Source organism: Protopterus annectens, chromosome 6.part0 (genome assembly GCF_019279795.1).
Source record: "Protopterus annectens isolate FY-2018-M chromosome 6.part0, PAN1.0, whole genome shotgun sequence".
NCBI lineage: Eukaryota > Metazoa > Chordata > Ceratodontiformes > Protopteridae > Protopterus > Protopterus annectens.
Window position 1 is genome coordinate 1061848518 of NC_056737.1, and position 26185 is coordinate 1061874702.

Consider the following 26185-nt stretch of genomic DNA (forward strand, 5'->3'; position numbering starts at 1 on the left):
TGCCCTCCAGTTTCCAAAGCCACTGTCACCATGGATGCCTCTCTCCTAGGGTGGGGTGGGGGCATTTCCGGGGAAAGATGGTCCAAGGGACATGGTCCCCCTCAGAGACCAAACTGCACATCAGTGTTCTGGAGATGAGAGCAGTCCTTTTATTATTGCAAGCCTTTCAGGATTGCTTCCCTCAGGGGATGATTGCAGTTCTATTGGACAACATGGCCATTGTTTGGTATATAAACAAGCAAGGGGGCACACGTTCTTATCTGCTTTGTCGTGAGGCCATGAGGGTGTGGGAATGGGCAATGTCCATGAGGTGCTTTCTCATTGTAACACACATTCCTGGAGCATCCAGCATATTTGCAGACAAACTGAACAGGGCTATTCTGACCCCTCACGAATGGTCCTTGAATCCAGTAGTTGAGCAGCAGATTTTCCATCAGTGGGGCCATCTGAGCTGCAATCTGTTTGCATCTCCTCTCAACCACAAATGCATCAATTTCTTTGCATTGATCCCTTAAAGGGGGAATCTCCAGGGAAGCAGTCACGCATTATTGGCCTCTGGGTCTCCTTTATGCTTTCCCATTGTTGCCCTTAATTTCCAGAGTACTTCAGAAAGCCAGATGCCTCAGGACACAGTTGATCCTTATTGCCCCCTTCTGGCCTCGGCAGGTGTGGTTGCCCCTCCTACGGTCTCACTTGAGGCACCCACCTTGGGTGTTCAATCCATCTGAAGATCTAATATCTCATCCATCGCTACTTCTGCTCCCGAACCTTCAGACCCTTCATCTGACAGAGTGGCTTGTTCACTTCCAGTGATCTTGACTAAGTCCAGGCAAGCCACGCCAGTGAAGGATATTATCCTTCCTTCCCAGAGATCTTCCACAAGGAAAGTGTATCACAGCAAGTGGAAAGATTTTCCATCTGGGCAAAGAACAAGAATCTTGATCCATTTTCGGCTTCCATCCCCGAGATTTACCTTTTTCTAACCTCTCTTTTCAAGGAAGGGGCCAGTTTTTCCATAATCAAGGTTCAGTTAGCAGCAATATCCAATTTTCATCTTAACAATGAACCTACCTTTTCTTCTCGGCTCTGCAAGGCCTTTTTGAAAGTTGTATTTCTGTTATGGCCTCTTGTCAAGGACCCCTCTCTGCCATGGGACCTTTCTTTGACACTACAGTCATTAACAAAAACTCCCTTTGAACCTGCTGCATTCTGTGATCTCAAATTTCTTTCCTGGAAGACTGCTCTTTTAGTGGCTGTCACTTCAGCTAAAATAGTCTCTGAGCTGCAAGCTCTTAATATTAAGCCACCTTACTTAATTTTACATAAGGACAGAGTAGCTCTGAAGCCTAACCCATCCTTTATGCCCAAGGTGGCTTCAGAAGCTAATCTCAATCAATGTATTCAACTTCCAGTATTCTTCCCTAATTATTCTAATAAAGGAGAATATATTCTGCACACATTGGATGTTCATCATCAGTTACATTTCCATCTGCATAGAACCAAAGAATTTTGGCATTCAGGCCAGTTGTTTGTAGCATTTTATGTAAACAGAAAGGGCCGAGGAGTTTTGAAAGTTACGGTCTCCCGTTGGATTTCACAATGCATTTCCTTCATTTATTTTTCAAAAGGTGTCCCTTTATCTGCACCAGTAAAGGCTCATTCCACTAGGGTGGTGTCTACTTCAGCTGCCTTTGCGGATCGACAATCCTTGGATGACATTTGTGCAGCAGCAATGTGGTCTTCACCTCACACATTTATTTCCCACTATAAGTTGGATTTGATTTCTAGAGGAAGGGTTTCCTTTGGCTCCATGGTTCTTTGGCATGGCCTTCCTTGAGGCTTCCCAGGATTTAGGTAGCTGGGGCCTCTGATCCTAACGTGACAAATGGTGACTAAGATAACATCAGATTTATAGTTATGTACTTACCATAACTTTCTGTGTTATCTGTAGTCACCGTTCATCATGGTCCCACCCTCCAGCCCTCCCTTTACTGAAGGATTAGCAGGATGTTGGTGGACCTTTGTTGGTGGCAATTGTTTCTGTCTGTCTTCTTTTCATAGTGCAAACTCGATCTGAGGGATTAGAGGGCAGCAGAGTATCATGGGAGGGGAGGAGCTTGAGCTAAGCTGTTGTCTAAGTATGCCAGCTCAGATCCAATATCGGATCCTAGACCCTAACGTGATGAATGATGACTACAGATAACACAGATACCAAGTCATGGTAAGTACATAACTATAAAAAAAACAACAAGGCAAACAAACTGAAAAAAACAAATCTCTGAGCAACGAAGTAAGGAAGGCACGTACAAAGTAGAATAGTTAAGCGCTTTTCGTTTATGTGTAACACAAACTTCTTCAGACCAGAAGAAGTTTGTGTTACACATAAACGAAAAGTGCTTAACTATTCTACTTTGTACGTGCCTTCCTTACTTCGTTGCTCAGAGATTTGGTTTTTAAGTACATAACTATAATTTCATTGCTTGAATGGAAACTGATAGCAAATCTAAAATAACTGATCTTAAAATACAGGTTTTGTGCTGTTGTGAGTTAAACAAGAAAAAGTATTCAAAGGTGTACTAATTTGATGATCTCTGTGGACATAAACTGATAAAGCATATGTTTAAATTGCCATGATGTTCTTTGCAGTCCAAACCTGCCAGCAGCACAATAACTACGTATTACTAATTTTAATGTTTTCTAATCCTGAATGCTGTCATGGGGGTAGGCAACCTGACCTGATCTCGTTTTCATGGAAAGCTGCTATTTGCACATCTGTGATGGCAAGGATGCTGATACTGACAATAATTCACCCTTGTCTTTCCTGTCAAATCACAGTTATATTGAGTTAAGAACAAAAACAGTGAGAAATGATGTTAGGTTTGAGAGTCATCAGTAGAAGAGTCATAGCCTGGTTTGTACTGACGCCCGTATTTGTTGCCCACTTATGAGATTATATACAAATTATAAATGTCTTTTTTTCTGAAGAGAAAAGAAGTAACTCAGATAACAGTTAAAAAAGTAGAATTTTGTGAATTTTAGATCCTATCCTCCTTTTGCCTTCCTTCTTTGAATCAGCAAGGGTATCATGTTAATTTTACAGAAGATTCAATAGATTTATGACCTCTGGAAAGGGGAAATAATGTGGCTGCAAATGTCAGTACATGATTTTTATGACTCTAGTGGATGTAAAGTAACAAAAAGAGCATCAGGTACCTTGCTGTATATGTTTTCCTTGGCAAGAAACTTTCTGATGTGACTGGTGGATTGATTAAGTGAGAGAGGGAGGGGTTTCTAAAGAATATATGGGAAGATTTCTTTCAACTCTAGCATGGTCTGCACAGAGGAAAATGAATTGGATAGAAATGCCGCAGAAGGAAATCAGCTGCTAAGTCATGCTTTTGTTCTTTAAGGAGGGAAAAACAACTTTGAAGAAATTAAATAATGTGTTTAGAGTGTAGTTATCCATGATGGTCTAGAGTACAGAAAGTTGTAGAAAATGTCTAATTCATAAAAACAAAGTTGAGCTTAATGCTTTCTGGAAGCTTAGAGTTGAGCAGTGCAAGCTGAAAAGGTTAGCTAATTTTCCAAATCTTTGGTATGACACAGTACAACACTGCAATAATACTGTAAGTGATCAGGTTAAGGAATTCAGGGAATAGGATTTTAGACTTTTTGTATAGAAAGGGGAGTAGTAGTTTATGTCAGAGCAGTTTACTAGACTTGAGAATGCAAGGTGTGTCACAGGGCATCTGGAGAACACACCACATTGATTCCCAGCATCCTAGTACATTACAGAAGTTGAAAGAAACAGAAATATGTTGTAGTGTATAGCTTGTGTGTGTGTGTGTGTGTGTGTGTGTGTGTGTGTGTGTGTGTGTGTGTGTGTGTGTGTGTGTGTTGGGGGGGTTAATAGGGAGAGGGGTAATCAAGTGTAATGACACTGGTGAAGAATAAGACCTTTTATGGTTATCAGATATGCTCTCCAAGTAACAGACTTGGACAGACAGAAGGCATCACTGGCAAGCATGTGACTGTGTCAAACAACCTACATGTTCATTTATAAGAAGACCTACAGTGTAGTGCTTAGGTGGGAGAATGTTTAATGGTGGCGGAGAATACACCATTCAGAAAATATTGCATGCGAACTGCAGCATTTGAATGTCTGCAGGAAGCCATTTATATGTAACACCTTTCCTAGAATTGGGGGGGGGGGGTACTCCATAGCAAATAGTTACAGTGTATGCCAAAGCATCCATAATTTATTTATATTAGATAGCAGTTCATCCTGCCATATCAAAGTTAATGAATTTAGTGCAATATACGATTCTGTCATAAACATGTATGAAAATAAAGTTAGCACAGAGCATTAGCATATCACTGTTTCAACGTAGTGCGTATAGGAGTCGCAAATGGTTTGCTTTTAGATCTCGGCTTATCACAGAATTATGTTTTGAGAATTTCCATTAGATTAGCATTGGAGTGATAAGTAGCTTTGTATGGTTCAGGTTTAATGCCTCTGTTATGTTTCCTGTTTCAGGTCCATGTGACAGTTATGTCCCTAGACGACCCAGCATGGCAGCTACTGAATTTCAACCAAAAGATGGATATCAATTTGCTAGACCTTGTTGTAAATTCTTTTTACACTGGACAAGGATCTCAGGTAAATAGAAATTCATTTTTACTTCCATACATTCTGCCAAGAACTCCATACTATATTCTTAACATTCAGTTTTATATGGCTGGAGTAGGACATACAACGGAAAGCAATCTGGACAAATTCTAAAACTGGCATTGTGTCAGACATTTAACCAGCAGACAAGGGTTGTTGCAAAATGTTTTTTTCTGTCTCCACCCTAAGAAGCAATTACTCAGAGTTGATTATACTAAGTAACAAGGCTGCTTCTAGGTTCAGGGCAAAGCCCCACAGAAAAAATGCTTCATTCACAAGTTGCCTGAATAGACGTGTCTATATCATAACATCAACAGCTTAGGTTGTCGAATACAAAATCATCGACACAGAACAAAAACAAATGGAGACCTCCACGATGAAAAATAAACTTAATTTATTATAGAAACAAGCGCTTTCACGTACATCCAAGTATGCTTCCTCAGGTTTTAAAAAATATAGCTCTGTACAGCTGCTTTATATATCTTAGTCAAACAAATTAGATTCAGTTCATAAATCACTTATTCAATTAATTAGTCAATTAGCTGAAATTTTGTTAAAGCTGAAGTAAAACTCAATATCATTAAAATCTATATGAACATTAAATTCTTTTATATGTATGAAAATATATATGTATATGTATATAGAAATATATATTTAACTAAAACAACAACAACATTAAAATATACTGGGAAAATGCAACAATCTAAAACATAGTATAAATCTATGTAAAACATGTGCAAAATGCAAATGCATATACGAGGCTGAGAAAAGCTGAACGCTAATAAGATGGTAATATTAAGCCAAGCAATGGCTAACATCCAAAAATCCAAAAATTCAAAAATTCCTAGTCTCAAGCCTATTCAGTATAAGGTATGAACATTAAACTTTAAAAATCTGAATGTATGTGTATGACCTGTGACAAAGGACTTGGATTTAAACAATTTTACCTACGTGTAGCTAATACAGGTTTTATACTAACTGATTGATTAAGTCCTGGTTGAATATGGGATCTCAACCTTAAGATCCAGTTTAACTCAACTGTTTCTAAATAGTTCTGGCTATCACCCCCCTCTCTTATTGGGTCTTATAACTTGTAAGACCCTAAATTTAAAAGTATGATCAGAGTGCGTATCTATGTGCTTAGCTAAAGTGTTTGTTAAATTCATTTTCCTTATGTCATAAGTATGATTATAAATACAATCTTTCAACCTTCTAGAGGTTAAACCTACATAATAAGCCCTGCATTGTGTGCAGGTAGCTAAATATATCAAATTCCTAGTCTCACAGGTAGCATCATCGACACCTAAGCGTCGAAAGCTAAAAACAGCAAATGGCCAAATCATCAAATTCTTTCCTAGGGAAAGAACTCACTTGGCCGTCCGCAAACAAAATAAACAAACACACCCAAACATAGTGGCGGGCTTCGCCCCCCCCCCGATGTGGGGGACTGCACCCCCACACCCCCCTAACTAAATATACCAACTCAGAGACCGCTCCACATTGGGGAAAGGGCAAATCCCTGAGAACGGCCACGCAAATTCTTTCCTGAAGAAAGAATTTGATGATGTGGCTGTTTGCTTTTTAAGCATTTGACGCTTAGGTGTCGATCAATAGGGAACCGAATGGACATTTAGCCAAAGTTTCTTGTACTTTCTTTGGCATAGTAACATGTAGCAGCACCCAAGACACCCCTAACAGCTATGTCTGAAAGACATAGTTTTGGCTGTTACACTGTTTGTGTCTCTCATTGTGTTACTTTAGTCTCATTGCTCAGTTCCAGTGTGTCTGTCATCCTGATGGCTGTGTTGGTGTCAAATCTGACTTGGGAAAGTAGAGACATTGTCACCATGACATCCTGAATTTATATTTTTCCTTTATTCACCTTTTTATGTAACATTCACACTGATGGCTATGGTATATGGGTTGAGGAGGTGATACTTCTGACAAGTTGATACGGAAGACAGAAGGGAGAGCTGGAATTTGTGATTGCTGCAAGCGATTATTTAAATTAGACTTAATGAAGTCCTTTTATAGACTGGGTACATGGACCATTGTATTCCATTTGAAAATATATATATACTTCCCTACAGCAGATAAAGAAGACTACTTCCACTGTCAGTAATGTCCACACATAGCAACGGTTATGTACAGCATGTAGTAGTATGTGTAGCTGGGAAGTAATGTTCTACATAGTTGAACATATGTTGACAGTGGGATAAGTGACCTCAGTTTAGATTAGCTTGTAATATACTAAAACATTTTATGGCAGGAATGTTGCGGAGTGGTATGGTTGAGGATGGCACCTTCAGTAGTGGACCAGTGTAAGTGATGTCTGCTTCAGAGTGTATACAAGACCAAGGATGGACACTGAACTTCCGTTAAGTAACTACCAATTGCAGTACAATATCATTGTTTGGCATTGCCTGCAGTTAGCTACTAAGCAGCAGATCCAGATGAGGTGTGGTGACTTGTTACACCACAGTACCTTATATTATTTGTTGTTATCTGCAGTTATTCACTGGACATTAGATCCAGATGAGGTGTGGTGACTTGTTACACCATGGTTCCTTATTGTCTGGCATACCTGTGGTTATCCACTGAGCATTAGATACAGATGAAACATGGTGATGTCTTGCACCACAGTACCTCATTTTGTATGGTGCTATCTGCAGATATCCATAGGGCTTTGGATTTCGATTTGGATGATCTGTCTTTACATGTTGCACCACAGTACCTCATTTTGTATGGTGCTATCTGCAGCTATCCATATGGCTTTCAATTTCTATTTGGATGGTGTGCATTTACATATTGCACCACAATACCTCATTTTGTATGGTGCTATCTGTTGCTATCCATAGGGCTTTCAATTTCGATGATGTGTGTTTACATGTTGCACCACAGTACCGCATTTTGTATGGTGCTATCTGCAGATATCCGCAGGGCTTTAGATTTAGATGATGTGTGTTTACATGTTGCACCAAGTACTTTATTTTGTATGGTGCTATCTGCAGATATCCATAGGGCTTTCGATTTAGATGATGTGTGTTTATATGTTGCACCCAGTACCTTATTTTGTATGGTGCTATCTGCAGATATCCATAGGGCTTTCGATTTCAATTTGGATGATGTGTGTTTACATGTTGCACCACAGTACCTCATTTTGTATGGTGCTATCTGCAGATATCCATAGGGCTTTCAATTTCAATTTGGATGATGTCTGTTTACATGTTGCACCACAGTACCTCATTTTGTATGGTGCTATCTGCATATATCCATAGGGCTTTCAATTTCGATTTGGATGATGTGTGTTTACATGTTGCACCACAATACCTTATTTTGTATGGTGCTGTCTGCAGATATCCATAGGGCTTTTGATTTCGATTTGGATGATGTGTGTTTACATGTTGCACCACAGTACCTCATTTTGTATGGTGCTATCTGCAGATATCCACAGGGCTTTAGATTTGGATGATGTGTGTTTACATGTTGCACCCAGTACCTTATTTTGTATGGTGCTATCTGCAGATATCCATAGGGCTTTCGATTTCAGTTTGGATGATGTGTGTTTACATGTTGCACCACAGTACCTCATTTTGTATGGTGCTATCTGCAGATATCCATAGGGCTTTCAATTTCGATTTGGATGATGTGTGTTTACATGTTGCACCACAGTACCTTATTTTGTATGGTGCTGTCTGCAGATATCCATAGGGCTTTTGATTTCGATTTGGATGATGTGTGTTTTCATGTTGCACCACAGTACCTCATTTTGTATGGTGCTATCTGCAGATATCCACAGGGCTTTAGATTTGGATGATGTGTGTTTACATGTTGCACCCAGTACCTCATTTTGTATGGTGCTATCTGCAGATATCCATAGGGCTTTCGATTTCGATTTGGATGATGTGTGTTTACATGTTGCACCACAATACCTCATTTTGTATGGTGTTATCTGCAGATATCCATAGGGCTTTTGATTTCGATTTGGATGATGTGTGTTTACATGTTGCACCACAGTACCTCATTTTGTATGGTGCTATCTGCAGATATCCACAGGGCTTTAGTTTTGGATGATGTGTGTTTACATGTTGCACCCAGTACCTCATTTTGTATGGTGCTATCTGCAGATATCCATAGGGCTTTCGATTTCGATTTTGATGATGTGTGTTTACATGTTGCACCACAGTACCTCATTTTGTATGGTGCTATCTGCAGATATCCATAGGGCTTTCAATTTCAATTTGGATGATGTGTGTTTACATGTTGCACCACAGTACCTCATTTTGTATGGTGCTATCTGCAGATATCCATAGGGCTTTCGATTTCGATTTGGATGATGTGTGTTTACATGTTGCACCACAGTACCTTATTTTGTATGGTGCTATCTGTGGTTATCCACTGGGCAGTAGATCCAAATGAGGTGTGCATTAGTTAGATAATAGAGTGAGCAGTATCTCGAAGTCCAGTCAACAACTGAAAAATCAGAAAAAGTTCTGAATTGTTGTTAAGCGGCCTGTTAGTAACGAGCATGTTGGCATCTGTACCCTGACAACCAGGAGGCTGCATTTCACATAAATAGATGATATCCAAGAGCCTGAGTTGTTGTAGAGCTTATTGTGCTAACAGAACGTAGAACTGTTAGTGCACAATGTATTTGATTTTTTTTTAAATTTTATTTGATGTATCAATTGAAAAAAGAAAGAAAAGAAAACCAAGCAAGCCTCTTGGATTAGGGGAAGGTGTTTAGCTTTGTTGCGGGCGATCAGGGTTCCAATTAGCAACCCCAGAACCAGAAATTGGAAAAATGGAAAAACAAGGACCTTATCTCTTCCATGACCTGGACATTTGGTGTAGGACATGGTGCTGTAGTCTCCGCATAGTGATGAAAACCAGCTATATAAAAGGTGTAGACCCATCTGTTATAGGCACATAAGCAGAAGCTTAGCATTGCGCTCATGGAAGCAGAAAGCATTACATTGATATTACTAATTCTTACTTATAATGGAGCAAGGACGTCCTCTGCACTGTGGTTGTTATTATTTATTTATTTATAGTTTGTTTGCCAGGATAGTCAATTGGGCCATGAGGAGCCCGTTTTCTTTTTTTTTTTCAATAATTTTTATTTTTATTTTTACATTAATAAATGTCACAATAAAAACCATCTTAGAACATGACCGTATATATATATATATATATATATATATATATATGTTATTTTATGAGCTAAAAGGTGTTGTATAGCTACTTGTTTAAAACCCTCCCAAGAGATATTTATCGTATCTAGCCATTTAAAATCTATATACAGTTTCATTAGTAGGAAAATTGTTAAAAGTGTATTTGTTTGTTTTCTTGGTATGTTGGATGGGAGAATGTGTAATAGAGTGAATTCCCAAGTTAATGTTGATGTTTGATAACCCGTTTTTTGTAATTGTACCTTGAGAGAGTTCCAGAGTTTATAGACACATTTACATCTCCAAAATACATGGATTAAGTCAGCTATCTGGTCCTTACAGTGTTGTCAGAAAGGTGATTTTGATGTGTTAAATTTGTGTAGGATTGCAGGTGTAAAATAAGCATTATTATTGATCATGAGCTGAGTGTATGCTAACTTTTTGAGGGGTATAATCTTCAGTGTTAGATTGATTGCTTGGCTTATTTGCTGATCATCTGTGGATGGTTTAATTTTTCTCCAGTAGTTAGAGAAGAGGAGGTCTTTCTGGTATTTGATTTCATTTATCATTTTATATGAATTAGTAATAGTTTTCTTTGTTGTGATAATAGTTTTCCAAAACCTGCTACAAGTTTCTATGTCATTATTGGTCATAGTAACATTTTGGAGGTAACTGGAACACAATTCTTTGATTTGTCTTAGGATTATTATGTGTGATTTAGGGAGGTTTAAGTTGGTCCTCATTTCTTGTATTGAACAGTTAAGGTAGGGATAAATATCTTGGATTGTTTTTTCTTTCAGTCTGGGAAAAGGGACTAAGTCCAGCATCTTATTGTTTATTTTTAAATTTGGGTTTTTATGAAGGGGTTGCAGTATTGTCATGGCTTGTCTAAGTAAGGTTCAAGAACTGAAAGAGTTTTTGCGCTAGGTTAATAGAATATTTTAAGGGCTCTATAATGTTATAAGTTTGTATTTCTTTCTGCTTCAGGAATGGAAGTGCTTTGGGATTGAAACCTAGAACTTTAATATATCTATAATAGATTGTCACCCAAAGAGGAGACCAATTTTCCATTGACGGGTTATGTTCAGCTATTCTTAATATTCTGATGTTCATCGTGCATACAGCTGCAGTCATAACAGATGGGTTCTCCTGCCGTCAGGCGGGTCTTCGGTCGGCCGAATTCCAAAGTCTAGGTCCGGCGGCGGTTGTCGTCGCTTCTTCCCTGACGTCAGTGCGCCAGGGGTATAAAATAACGAGCCAATGCCATTTTCTTCAGTCTTTCTTGCCGCGCGGTGCTCGAACCAGAAGCAGTTCGCAAGTGGTGGTCGGCCAGCTCCTGAAATTACGAAAATTTTGCAACCGAAGTCTTCTTGAAAGCTAAGTACCCCGTTGGGGAAACGTTTCTTGCCTCAGACCGATGTCAGACAAAGTTAATAATTGTATTTCATGTGGGAAGCAAATACCGCATAAGGATTTCCATTCCCTCTGTATTCCTTGTTTAGGCCCAGACCACAACATCTGGGTCTGTCGCTTTTGTGCTACATTCAACAAACGCACCATTAAGCGTCGGGCGGAGTTCACCCAGCATTATTTTGGCAAAAAATGTAACTATATTATGTCGTTGGATACTCCGACTCCAGTTTTGTCTAAAAAACGCAAAGACAAGGACCGACACACGAGGTCCGTGGCCTCTACCAACACCACGCCAAAGCCGACTACATGTGGTCTGGTTCTCAGCGAGGCACCTACGCAGCCCCTGACTACCGACGACACTACATTGGCGGTCTCTCCTGTGCCCGAGGTCGCAGGCTCCTCGGCCCACACCCCGACGACAGATACCGAAGCCACTCTTGGCGGTGAATCTCAAAATGTGGACAGGTCTACCTCCTCTCAAGGTGTCTTCAGACCTTTCTCTTCTTTTTCCATCAAGGCTTACACTAAGTCTAAAGCAGCCATGCATTTTAAGAGACAAGCTACACAGGGCCCATCTCCAGGCCCCATGCCTAAAAAACAGATGCTTAAAATGGCTGAGGATTTGATTACTCTTATCAGGGGTTCTCAACCACCCCCCGGACAAAAGGCCCAGAGTGGAGGAAGAATCCCCCTCCTCTGATCAGGGCTCCATTATTTCAGAGCACTCTGATGAACAGGAACATTCTTACTTCCCTTTTGAAGATTCTGATGCTGAGGAGTCCATCCCGTCTGTCTCCCCCCCAGAGGATTACTCATTTGGGGAAACTTTGCATACCTTAAGGGAACACTTCCACTGGGAAGGCCAAGATTATTCAGATTCCAAGAAAAGGCTTAGGGAATTTCTCTTGCTACCTCAGCACAGGCCTCTAGCTATACCTCCTGTCTTGGACATACTAGATGATGTGTACTCGGAGGCCTGCCTTAACCCGGATTCTCTACCTCCAGCTCCAGTCAAGCCTGACAGGTACTACAGGGTTCCTGACTCACACCAATTTCTATACAAAAGCCATGCTGCTGACCCAGAAACTATCTCACAGGGCCCCAAGGGAATTAAGGCCTCCACTGCTAAAAATCCATTACCTTCCGAGAGAGATTCCAGATCCATAGAAAGGTGGGGAAAAAAGGTATATACCTCGGCCACCTTAACCATGAGGGCATTAAACTGTCAGTTCCATATGCTAAAGTACCAGCAGTTTTTGTTATCACAACTGAGAAGTAAAATGTCACAACCTGAACAACCAGACTTGAAGGAGTTGCAGGATTTGATGCATAGTGCAGAACAAGTGGGTAAACATACCTTACAATGTGGTTTTGATGCTCTAGAGGCCTCATGTAGAGCTGCTGTTACAGGATCAGTCATACGTAGGCATGCCTGGCTCAAGGAACAAACCTTACCAGATCATGTCTAAGCTAAATTACTAGATGTCCCTCTACAAAAGGATGTATTATTTGGTGCTAATGCTGAGGAGGTATTAAGGAAAATGGAGGAAAAGGCAAAATCAATGCAAACAGTGAAAGATTTTCTACAGGTACAACTCCCACGTTTCAGTAGAAATTGGCCTTCCAAAAATTGGTCCTTTCCAGCCACGGACAGACTCCAAAGAGGTAGATACAGGTGCCCGAGGGGCAGAGGGCAATCCCAAGGATCGTTAAGAGGCAGACAATGGCAAGCTCCTACACAAAGAGGTGGTGAGGATAACTCGCAACCATTCAGAAAGCAAGCCCAATGACTTTCCCCTTTGCATGCCAAGCAAGACTCAAATGGCAGCACCATTAGGCGGAAAACTGGCATTATTTTCAAAAAATTGGCATATTGTCACAAGACAAATGGATCCTGGACATTATAAACAGAGGCTACAGATTCCATTTTCACACCCTTCCAAAAATGAGAGGCATGCCAAACCTGCCACACAATCAAAGGGCAGAGGCACAAAGACTAATTTCAGATCTCATAGACATGAAAGCTATTCAAGAGGTACCTACGCACGAACAAGGTCAAGGTTTTTATTCCAGACTATTCCTGGTACCAAGGAAGGGAAAAGATTGGAGACCTATTTTGGACCTATCCATCCTAAACACATTTCTACTCGTACCAAAATTCAAGATGCTCACTCTACAGCAGCTTCTTCCCATGCTGTGCAAGGAGTCTTGGCTGGTAACATTGGACCTCAAGGAGGCATACCTGCATGTCCCAATCAGACAAAATTGCAGAAGATACCTCAGATTTCTTGCAGGTTCAACCCATTATCAATTCTCTGCGTTGCCCTTTGGCTTATCTACTGCGCCCAGAGTATTCACGAAATGCCTGGCATCAGTAATTGCCTACTGCAGACGTCAAGGGATACAGATATACCCCTATTTGGACGACTGCCTGATCCAAGCGGACAGCAAGCACATTCTTCTGAAACATCTGGCTTATGTAATAATGTTGTTGAATTCTCTGGGATACACAGTCAACAAAAAGAAATCAAGGCTAATACCCTCTCGGAAAATAATTTTCCTGGGTGCCAACTTGGACACAAACACCCAGATGGCCTACCTCACGCCAGAGAAGCAGGGGCAACTAACTCAATACTTCAGAACACTAGCAAATTGCACCAGGCTGACTACAAGGAAAATCCTGCAGGCTCTGGGATTCATGGCATTTTGCATCTTACTAATCCCATGTGCAAAGCTGCATATGAGGAAACTTCAATGATACCTGAAAAACCTATGGTCTCAACACAGCCACAGGCTGGAAACAATAATACCACTAATTCCATGTCTTCAAAAGGAATTTCTGTGGTGGGTTCAAGCATGCCAAGCAAACACAGGTCTCCCATTCAGCAAGCCTCAAGCAAATCAAGTCATCACAACAGACGCCTCGGACTACGCCTGGGGGGCGCACATGACAGATCGGTGCATTCAGGGCAAATGGTCCCAAAAAGAAAAGCACCTACACATCAATCAAAAGGAAATGCTAGCAGTAATAAATGCTATTATAGCTTTCAAAGACCTCCTGCAACCAGGTCAACTATTGATAAGGACGGACAACACCACAGTAATGTGGTACATAAACAAACAGGGAGGAACCCATTCATACCCCCTATGCAGACTGGCCATGTCACTTTGGAACATGGTCCTGGACTTACAAATCGAACTACAAGCACAGTACTTGCCAGGCAAGGAAAACACGCTGGCAGACAACCTAAGCAGAAATATGACAGATCCACACGAATGGAAGTTGCATCCTCAAGTTTTTACAGAGATAATTCAAGCATGGGGAAGGCCAGACATAGAGGTCAAATATCAGTGCAGTTGTGCTTCCAATCATATATGTTTTAAAGTGAAATCTTACAATAGTTTCTATGTAACATTGTTTTGGAAGTATTAACATAAACATAAAGAGGGTGTATTAGGTAGTAGGTTGTAACTATAGAAATGCCTGGAGGTGTCACTAGGCTGTAATAAGTTAATATGAGATTCATCAGGGAAATAGATATCAAATAGAAGTTGACCCAAAACACAGCCCTGTTGTACATATTTATTTTATTTAGTTAGTTATTTGTTTATTTGATATTAGTTAGTTGAGAAAGTCTGACTGAGCATAGAACCCATTCAGCAGAAGAAAAGCTGCAGTAACAGGATATTTGATGCATGTACAGTAGTCCACAATTTGGAATGCAAGTGTGAAGACTGAGCAATATTTAATTAATACAAATGTGGTGGCAGAAGAAACAACAGTACAGTATTTACATTTATAAGTATTTACAGTTTCCTGTAACTAGCTGGGTAACATTATTGTGTTTCCATAACTTTTACAATATGAGAGCTTGTTTATTTACAGAAGAGAGCTAAGATTCACAGATGACTCATTAAAAATAGATGGAGGGGCTGGTGGACAGGATAGAAGATAAAAAGGGTGATAGGAAGAACAGATGAAGAGAAACAGAAAAGGATGACCAGAAGAAGAGAAAGAAGAGAAAGGATGATGTTTCACCCTGGTATGATACACGTACAGGGCCAGTATTGGATGAGAAAGTGTTCTTGTGAGTGTTAAAACAAGTACTAGATATCACTCTAATGTCCATTGTAATATTGTTCCGAGCTTTGGCTACTGAGTTTGAGTGTAGAGAGTGCCCAGTGGTCTTTTTGTGTTCATAAATTGTAAGGAGATTTTTCAGAGGTGCAAGGTGTGGTTAGGTATGTAGTGATTAAGAGTAGACCTAACAGCGGGACACGCTGAGGGGTTATATGTCACTGTGTGTGCTAAGAGAAGTTGTTATAGGGCCTATGTTAAATCAGCGAATGCTGATTTATCGGCCCTATGTAAGCGAAAGCTTACAATCCCGAACACTTAGAACAGCGATTGTTTTCCCAGGGAGAAAAAAAAAATCGCTGTTCCAAAAAAGAAAAGAAAAAGACTTTAAAACATTACATAAAGTGGGGGGCTTCATCCCCACACCCCCCGACATGGGGAGCTGTGGCCCCCACACCCCACTACTTAAATATACCAACTCCGAGATCGCACTGCAGTGACAAAAATGGCAAAATAACGAAGGCAGCCAAGTGACTTCTTTCCCAGGGAAAGAATTCACTTATATGCCATTACAGCATTTTGCTGTTTCGTGCTTTCATGTTCGATCAAGATGCATTCGAAAGAATGCGTCTTTGATCATATAATAGGGAACCTTGTTGTATGTGAAACAGAAAGGTACCTTGAGTCACTTTAAGGATTTGGGTGCAGAGCAATGATGAGAAAAGTTTGGGTTGTTTGCTGCAGACCTAGCCACTTTATTATAACATAGTTGTAGTTTTGATGTTAGATTGGCGTGTAGTTTGGTTAGAATGGGAGAAGCATGGAGTAAGGAAAGATGGAATGAGATAAGAGCTAACTTGTAACTGTGGAGGGGTTAGTGAGGAAATTTTTCTGATTTCTAAAGCATTCCAAGTTTTTGATGTGTTTTGTATAGAATTATGTATATGTAGGTCAAATTTAAGTTAGTTATTAGTTATTGCACCTGGTAGTTTGGTATGAGAAACAATTTCCATAATAGTGATATTTTAATGATTAATGATGAAATTTTGAAGTTGTCTTTAAGTGCCCAGGACTCTGGAAAGAATAAAAGTAGTTTGCTTTTTTGGGTTGTGGGGTAGTTGATTGTCATTTAACCAGTTGTTGGTGGCACTGAAGGCATCTTGTGTAGTGGTTTGTATATGAGAGAGACTGTCTGCTGAGCAAATGAAAGTGGCATCGTCTGCATATTGTATCAGAGAAGCTTGCTGGGAAGATGTGTGAAGATTTTTAATAAATTTATTGGAACGAAGTGGGCCAAGGATGCAGACTTGTGTAACACCAGTGTTTACTGGGAGGAAAAGAGTGAAGCAGAGATTCATTTAACAGACTGGCAACAATTAGATAGTTAGCTAGTAACGCAGTTAAGAATAGAGTTGGATTGAGCTAATGCAGCCATTTTTGATAGCTGTTGGGGATGGGAAACAGTTTTGAAAGTTTTATAGGGGTCTAGAAAGAGGAAGGAGACTACTTTATTGCTATCCCTGACCTTAATAATGGTTTCTAGGAAAGATGTAAGGGCAGTTGTATTATGTGCTGGTTGGAAGCTATGTTGAATCGGGGTAAATAGGTTTCCAATTAGTAAGAACTGGTAAAGCTGTTTGTGGATGTATTTTTCCATTGTTTTAAAGAGAGAGGGGACAGTGAGGCAGTAGGTCTAAAGTTTGTTATTTCAGCAGGTTACCTCCTTTATGTAGTGGTATGATGTATGATTTTTCTGTAAGAAAGGAACACAACTCAAATGGAACAATTAGAGATTTGGTTTGCAGTTGTGGAGGAGGCTAACTTTAGTTATTGTGAAGGTACGTTGTTGATCAAGGTAGCGCAAGGTTTGCTTAATAGATGTTTTATGTAGGAGGTAGAAATGAGTTGTAGGGAGAAAGTGGGTCAGTTGGCCTTTGGGTGGTATATCGGGCTGTTGTGGGACGGTAAGGAACTGCTTGTATGAGTAGGTATGGAGTCTGACTTGGAAGTTGATTGTGGATCTAGGCAAAGGTTTGGAGCATTAAGTGTGCCAGAGTGTAAGTTTTATTTTTACTGAATACTAGAACTTTTTTGGGGATTATGTTTTAGATTACATTGAGGATGCAAGTAATACTGTTTTCTGTCGATGTTGACCTGCTTTTTGGCTAAGTTTCAGAGATGTTTGTAGTTTTGTAGATGATCTAGGGTTTTGTTTTTTTTTATATTCTCTCCAGGCTTTATCTCCTCTCTTCATTACAGTTTTGCTAACATGGGATAACCAGGGTGTCTGTTTGGTTTTGACTCTTCTTCTTATCAGGGCTATTTAGAATGCCACCAAGTGTGACAAGTATCTTGGAGGAGAGTGAATTATCAGTTGCCTTGTGGTTATCCCTTGCTGACATGGCAGTTTTTATTTCATAATTAACTCTGAAGGATTTGATCCTGTTCTCGATTTCTTTAACCCTTTGGAGGATGAGTGTAACAAGCAAAGATTTTGTTCTGTTCTTTGGGACTATGAACTTTTTCCATTTGTTGTAGTTTGTTTATAGTCGAGTTAGACAAGAGGAGTTTGTTTTTAAACTTGCCATTGTATCTGTGGTAAAGAGTAATATGAGCCTGTTCAAAAAGATTGAGATGAGAGAATAAACTTTGTCCCTAGGATTCGTAAAGTTTACCAGTAAGTTCACACTTTGTGTATACTTTCTGTATTCAAGAACATCCCTGCCTGGGAACATTCAAGAACATCCCAGCTTGGGAACATGTGGCAGTATTTGCTGTACAGTCATTGAAGGTAGGGGACAGTTAATCTGTCTCAAGTCATCAATCAAGTGCAAGGAAACTGACCTTGGGGAAGATGCCAAAGATGGTTAGCCTAACTCTATCTAAATATGACATAACTCTGTTTCTGTCTCTGTCTCTCTCACTTCATTTTGCAATTAATGCTTGTATTACACTAACTTAACTTTAATTTCTGTAAACTGGCTAAAACTTTTCTGCATATTAAATCAACATCATAGAAGTTGTATCTATTTTTTACCAATCTTTCCACATTATGTCTGATTTGGTATAATTATGTAAACTGTAGATGTTTTTGTATTATTTTTGATGATTGTAAAATTATTGTTCTTGAAATGTTTTTGTAATACTTTGGAGTTTTTCTCCCCCAGCCTGCAATGAAAATGGGCATGTTCTTCGTGTTTCACTGTTGCAGTCATCACATTTGGGCTATCCCTGCCAGGGTAGCCCTCAACTGGCCCGAATACCAGAGGCTTAGTATTTCTGCATTGGTTGCTGTCACTTGAGGACTGATGTCAGGTTGTCAATGGTATAAAGTAAGGAAGCCGACGCCATTACATCAGTCTTTCTTGGCATGAAGCCCGAAGCAGTTTGCATGAGTGCCGGTCGGCCGCTACCTGAGTTTTCATTTCTGAATTGAAGTTGAAGTCTTCTGAAGCTAACTACCCTGCTGGGGATCCTTTTTTCTTGCACTAACAGATGTCAGAAAAAGTTAATAATTGTCTCGCCTGTGGAAAGCAAATACCACACCGAGCCTTCCACTCTTACTGCATCATTTGCCTAGGTCCAGACCACGATGTCCCCCGTTGTAGCTTCTGTGCTTTGTTTAACGCCAGAACTGTCCATCGTCGGGCCCTTATTGTAGCCAGATATTTTTGTTTACAGTCCTCGAATTCTGATATGGTTTCGGTAAGCCACCCGACAGCAGATCTTCCGAAAAAAACATAAAGATAAAGACAGAGACAGACCACACAGATCCAAACCTTCCGATGAAGCTCCTGTTAAGCTAGTCATCAGTCCTCCAATACTCAGAGAGGTGCTTTTGCAGCCCCTGATGCCCGCTTCAGTTGATTACCAGACCACTACCAAGATCATTTCGGAGTCCCGTATACTGCAAAATTCTTCTTTGTCTAAGGATCCTGCGGTCGTCTCTACTGTGGATGGGTCTGGAGCCACTGAGCAGGCACCAGCTTCCGAGGAAGTCCTTTGCACCTCCGAATCTCGACACAAACCGACATCTTCTTTCATGACTACCGAAAACAACCAAGTTCCTTAGGCCCAGGGTTTGAACCACACCCAAGAAACCGACTACTCACTCTCAGGCGGTTGCTACCTTGCCTCAGTCTCAAATGCTTAAAATGGCAGAAGACCTTATCATGCTTATCAGGGGAAGCCAAGCTACCCCTTCAAAAAGGAAAAGAGATCTGTCCCCAGTAGTTCTGTCTGAACAAGAGTCAGATGAATTTGATGCATCTGCATATAAAGACATGCAGCCCCTCTCCACTTATGAGGATTCTGATACAGAGGAATCCATTCCTTTAGCCTCTCCCCCAGAGGATTTTTCTTTTTGGGAAACCCTGCATACTTTAAGGGAACATTTCCAGTAGGAGAGTCAGGACTACCATCAGTCTAAAAAGAGACTCAGGGAATTCCTAGATCTTCCGCAACACAGACCCTTGGCCATCCCCCCAGTCCTGGATGTGGTGGATGATGTTTTCCTTGAATCCAGCTTGACTCCTGATGCCCTACCTCCTGCTCCCAGAAAATCAGACAGGTACTACAGAGTCCCTGACTCTCATAAATATCTTTTTAAAAATCCAACAGCTGACCCTGAGGTCATTTCTCAAGGGCCAAAAGGGATTAAAGCAACCTCTGCTAAGAATCCCACCCCCTCAGACAGGGATTCCCGAGCATTGGACAGATGGTGTAAAAAAACTATACACCTCAGCTACTCTTGCTATCAGGGCACTAAATTGTCAGTTCCATATGCTTAAATATCAGCAACATACATTGGAACTCCTTAAACAAAAAATGTTCTCCTTTCCTGCTTGGGCAGAATTTAAAGATTTACAAGACTTAATGCATTCTGCAAATCAAGTAACTAAACACACCTTGCACTGTGGTTTTGATGCCCTAGAAGCTTCTTGCAGGGCAGCAGTCACTGGTTCTGTCATTAGAAGGCATGCATGGCTTAAGGAACAACCCCTGCCAGACCATGTCACATCTAAATTGTTGGATGCACCCTTGCACAAAGATAATGTATTTGGCACTAAGGCAGAACAGGTCTTAAAAAAGATGGAAGAAAAAGCAAAGTCTATGCAAACAGTTAAATATTTCTTACAGGTCCAGCCTCCTAGGTTCACCAGGCATTTTCCATCCAAGCACTGGTCCTTTCCTGCTCTGAGTAAACAGGCCCAGCCTAGGGCCCGTGGAAACAGACCCCCCCCCCCAGACAGCAGCCCCAGGGAATGCAGAGATCTAAGCAGTGGACTACCTCCACTTCAAAACCAGGGAGTTCTATCCCAACCCCTTATTGTAAGAACTCAAAATGACTCACCTCCTCCCGACCTCCCCTCTGCCCACCTTTACTTACCCCTAGCAGGAAAACTCTCCTTTCACTCAAGCACCTGGGCCACCATTACCAAGGACCAATGGGTTCTGAACATTGTGTCTCAGTGATACAAATTTTCCTTCCACACCCTTCCAACCCCAAAAAGGTTCCCAGATCTACCACCAAATCAGTGGGCAGAGGCTCAAAAGCAAATCCATTCCTTGCTCTCTTTGAGGGCAGTAGATTACGTTCCTGCAAAACAGATAGGCCAAGGCTTCTACTCCAGACTTTTTCTGGTGCACAGAAAAGAGAGCACCTGGCACCCCATCCTCGATCTATCCATTCTAAACACCTTCCCGGTGATCCCAAAATTCAAAATGCTCATCTTCCAGCAGCTGCTACCCATGCTCTCCAAGGGTGCTTGGCTAGCCACCCTAGATCTAAAAGAGGCCTACCTCCACATTCCTGTCAGGGAATCATGCAGAAAATATCTTCGCTTCAGGGCAGGATCTCAACACTTTCACTTCTCTGCGCTTCCCTTTGGCTTATCTTCTCCTCCCAGAGTTTTCACAAAATGCCTGGCTCTGGCCATTGCCTTTTGCAGCCAGAGAAATATTCAAATTCACCCCTATTTAGACAACTGCCTTATTCAGGCAGACAGCCAGGAAAAGCTGCTCAAACATGTGGCCTCCCTATGGTACACTATCAGTGAAAAGAAATCAAAACAGGTGCCCACCCAAAGGATAATCTTCCTGGGAGCAAGTCTGGACACAGCATCCCAGATGGTATACCTTACACCAGTGAAACAAATTTTCCTGTCAGCCTACTTCTCTCAACTGGCCATCAGGCCTCAGCTTTCTGCAAGGAAAATCCTGCAAGCTCTCTGGTTCATGGTATCTTGCATACTCCTTATTCCATATGTCAGACTGCATATGAGGAAACTTCAATGGTACCTAAAGAGCTTTTGGTGTCAACACTCTCAAGACCTGGAAACTCTTCTACCTATAATTCCTTGCCTCAGAAAGGAATTTCTTTGGTGGGCAACAGCATGCTCCCACAACAAGGGACTGCCCTTCCCCCCACACCGCGCCACCCAGACCCTCATCACAGATGCATCAGACTACACTTGGGGTGCACACTTGGATGGCGGGTGCATACAGTGCCAATGGAATCCACAACAGATCCTTCTGCACATCAATCAAAAAGAGATGATGGCTGTGCAGCACGCCTTGATAGCTTTCAAACCCCTTCTCTCTCTCCAGGGGTTCTCCTGATCAAAACAGACAACACCACTGTGATGTGGTACATCAACAAGCAGGGAGGGACTCACTCCTACCCTTTATACAGGCTGGCCATGACCCTTTGGCTCACAGCCTCTTCCATGCAAATACACCTGTTAGCGCAATACCTACCAGGCTCTGTCAACTCCCAGGCAGACCAATTAAACAGAAACCTTTTGTACCCACTTGCATGTCAGCTGAACAGAAGTACCTTCTTCCTAATAACTCAGAAATGTGGAACCATGAAGGTCGACCTATTTGCCTCCTACACCAACTATCAGCTCAGCAAATTCTGCACCATGGAGCATTACTGTATGGCTTGGAAAGTGGATGCCCTGTCCTTCCCCTGGGTAAACCTCTCGGTATATGCCTTTCCTCCACTACCTCTCATCCCCAGGGTACTGCTCAAAATAAGGGAGGAAAAAAACAAGGACCATTCTTATAGGTCCAGACTGGCCCCAAAAGCACTGGTACCCCTTGCTGCGCAGCCTGTCCTCGCTGCCTCCATGCATCTTCCTCAGATTCCAAACCTCCTAACCCAGAGGGAAGGGGAATTCATGCATCCCCAATTGCAGACACTCAGTTTGGCAGCTTGGCTTATTCCCTAAACCCAAACCAATCTGCCATCCTCAGTAAACAGGTTCTGGATGTTCTCCATGAGGCCAGATGCCCTAGCACCAGAAAGTCTTATGCCGATAAATGGAAAAGGTTCTGCACCTGGATCCAGGCTAAAGGGGCCAATATGGCACAGCCCTCCATCCCTCTCATCCTGGATTACTTAGCTGACCAACTACACAATGGTCTCTCTTTCTCCTCTATAAAAATTCATGCCTCTGCTATTTCTGCTAATTTTCCCACTGAGCAGTCCCTTTTTCTCACACCCTTTGATCAAACAGTTCCTCAGAGGGGTTAGCAACTTGAGGCCCCCCAGAAGGGCACCAACCCCAGCTTGGGCCTTAACTTTGTCTTGGAAAAGCTCACCCTGCCTCCTTTCGAACCAGCTTCTTCTGCAGAGCTAAAATTTCTCTCTTGGAAGACAGCCATCTTTCTGGCCATCACTTCAGCCAGAAGAGTCTCTGAGCTGCAAGCACTCATGGCTGTGGAACCCTTCATCATCTTCCATGCAGACCGGGTATTCCTCAGAACTAACCCATCATTAATGCCCAAGGTGGTGTCCAGTGTGGCTCTCAACCAATCCATTCATTTGCCCACCTTCTTTCCTAATCCCCAGAACAAGGGGGAAAGGATTCTTCACTCTCTAGATGTGCACAGAGAGCTCAGATACTATCTGGACAGGACTAAACCCTTCAGAATGTCTGATCAATTGCTGGTTAGCTTTGTTACAGGGGCAGAAGGCAAAGCCATCTCCAAGCAAACCATTTCCAAATGGATAGCACACTGCATCCATTTCTGCTACAAACAGTATGGTAAGCCTCCCTCCAAGGGGGTCAGGACACACTCCACCAGATTAGCCTCCACCTCTGCGGAGTACCCACCAGGGACATCCTGGAGACTGCCACCTGGACATCTGTTCACACTTACTTACCACCTGCCTCTCTTCTCTAAATCCAGGGCAGGGCTTGCCTCTGCAGTCTTGCAGGGCATCCTAGCCAGCCCCTAGCTTCCTTCACTGCCTCCACCCACTTCCTCAGCTTTGGAAATCAACCCAAATGTGATGACTTCAACAGTGAAACATAAAGAATATAGTACAGTTGTGTACTTTTACCATAAGTGTAGATGTTCGAGTGTATTCACTGTTGCAGTCCTAGTTTCCCTCCCTCCATCCCCCCTTTTTTTCTCCATCTCCTTTTGTTACCATTCTTCCTTGTTGTTCTCCTTTCCTTACAAGGGACATATTAGTATTTATTTCCACTGCTGGGGTTCTACCACCAGAACCTGGCCTCCTACTTTAGGGGCTCCTGACAGGTTAGGGCAAGAAAAACTGATGTAATGGCATCGGCTGCCTTACTTTATACCACTGACGTCAGTCCTCAAGTGACAGCAACCGAAGCAGAAATACTAAGTCTCTGGTATTCAGGCCAGCCGAGGGATACCCTGACAGGGATAACCCAAATGTGATGAATGCAACAGTGAAATATGAAGAACATCTACATTTATGGTAAGTGTAGACAACTGTACTTTCTACCCAGTTGGGCTTTCCCAGCAATCAGATGTTAGTAACTATAAGCAAAAAAAGAAAGATAATTTTGAGTCATTTACCCAAAGTGCAAGCTGTGTCAGACTCTTTAAGCAGATAATTTTGAGTCACATTTACCCAAAGTACAAGCTCTGTCAGACTCTTTAAGAAGATAATTTTGAGTCATTTACCCAAAGTGCAAGCTGTGTCAGACTCTTTAAGAAGATAATTTTGAGTCATTTACCCAAAGTACAAGCTGTGTCAGACTCTTTAAGAAGATAATTTTGAGTCTCATTTACCCAAAGTGCAAGCTGTGTCAGACTGTTTAAGAAGATAATTTTGAGTCACATTTACCCAAAGTACAAGCTGTGTCAGACTCTTTAAGAAGATAATTTTGAGTCATTTACCCAAAGTACAAGCTGTGTCAGACTCTTTAAGAAGATAATTTTGAGTCATTTACTCAAAATGCAAGCTGTGTCAGACTCTTTAAGAAGATAATTTTGAGTCACATTTACCCAAAGTACAAGCTGTGTCAGACTCTTAAAGAAAATAATTTTGAGTTATTTACCCAAAGTACAAGCTGTGTCAGACTCTTTAAGAAGATAATTTTAAGTCACATTTACCCAAAGTACAAGTTCTGTCAGACTCTTTAAGAAGATAATTTTGAGTCCAATTTACCCAAAGTACAAGCTGTGTCAGACTCTTTAAGAAGTTACTTTTGAGTCACATTTACCCAAAGTGCAAGCTGTGTCAGACTCTTTAAGAAGACAATTTTGAGTCCCATTTCCCAAAGTACAAGCTGTGTCAGACTCTTTAAGAAGTTACTTTTGAGTCACAGTTACCCAAAGTACAACCTGTGTCAGACTCTTTAAGAAGATAATTTTGAGTCCCATTTACCCAAAGTACAAGCTGTGTCAGACTCTTTAAGAAGATAATTTTGAGTCCCATTTACCCAAAGTACAAGCTCTGTCAGACTCTTTAAGAAGATAATTTTGAGTCATTTACTCAAAGTGCAAGCTTTGTCAGACTCTTTAAGAAGATAATTTTGAGTCACATTTACCCAAAGTACAAGCTGTGTCAGACTCTTTAAGAAGTTACTTTTGAGTCACATTTACCCAAAGTACAACCTGTGTCAGACTCTTTAAGAAGATAATTTTGAGTCCCATTTACCCAAAGTACACGCTGTGTCAGACTCTTTAAGAAGATAATTTTGAGTCATTTACTCAAAGTGCAAGCTGTGTCAGACTCTTTAAGAAGATAATTTTGAGTCACATTTACCCAAAGTACAAGCTGTGTCAGACTCTTAAAGAAAATAATTTTGAGTTATTTACCCAAAGTAAAAGCTGTGTCGGACTCTTTAAGAAGATAATTTTAAGTCACATTTACCCAAAGTACAAGTTCTGTCAGACTCTTTAAGAAGATAATTTTGAGTCCAATTTACCCAAAGTACAAGCTGTGTCAGACTCTTTAAGAAGTTACTTTTGAGTCACATTTACCCAAAGTGCAAGCTGTGTCAGACTCTTTAAGAAGACAATTTTGAGTCCCATTTCCCAAAGTACAAGCTGTGTCAGATAAGAAGTTACTTTTGAGTCACATTTACCCAAAGTACAACCTGTGTCAGAGTCTTTAAGAAGATAATTTTGAGTCCCATTTACCCAAAGTACAAGCTGTGTCAGACTGTTTAAGGAGATAATTTTGAGTCACATTTACCCAAAGTACAAGCTGTGTCAGACTCTTTAAGAAGATAATTTTGAGTCATTTACCCAAAGTACAAGCTGTGTCAGACTCTTTAAGAAGATAATTTTGAGTCCCATTTACCCAAAGTGCAAGCTGTGTCAGACTCTTTAAGAAGATAAGTTTGAGTCCCATTTACCAAAGTACAAGCTGTGTCAGACTCTTTAAGAAGATAATTTTGAGTCACATTTACCCAAAGTACACGCTGTGTCAGATAATTTTGAGTCACATTTACCCAAAGTATACAGTGTCAGACTCTTTAAGAAGATAATTTTGAGTCCCATTTACCCAAAGTACAAGCTGTGTCAGACTCTTTAAGAAGATAATTTTGAGTCATATTTACCCAAACTACAAGC

The 26185-nt window shown here is 41.1% G+C and overlaps 1 protein-coding gene across 3 annotated transcripts in view; it reads left to right on the top strand.

Moving 5' to 3' along the window:
* The window catches only part of LOC122804679 (exportin-1-like), an 873344-nt gene that overhangs the window by 75675 nt on the left and 771484 nt on the right, over window positions 1-26185 (top strand). For all 3 annotated transcript variants that reach the window (XM_044074681.1, XM_044074683.1, XM_044074682.1), the window contains exon 2: window positions 4538-4660. In XM_044074681.1, coding sequence (XP_043930616.1) covers window positions 4553-4660 — 108 coding nt within the window. In that variant the 5' untranslated portion in view covers window positions 4538-4552. The remainder of the gene's footprint in view (window positions 1-4537; window positions 4661-26185) is intronic.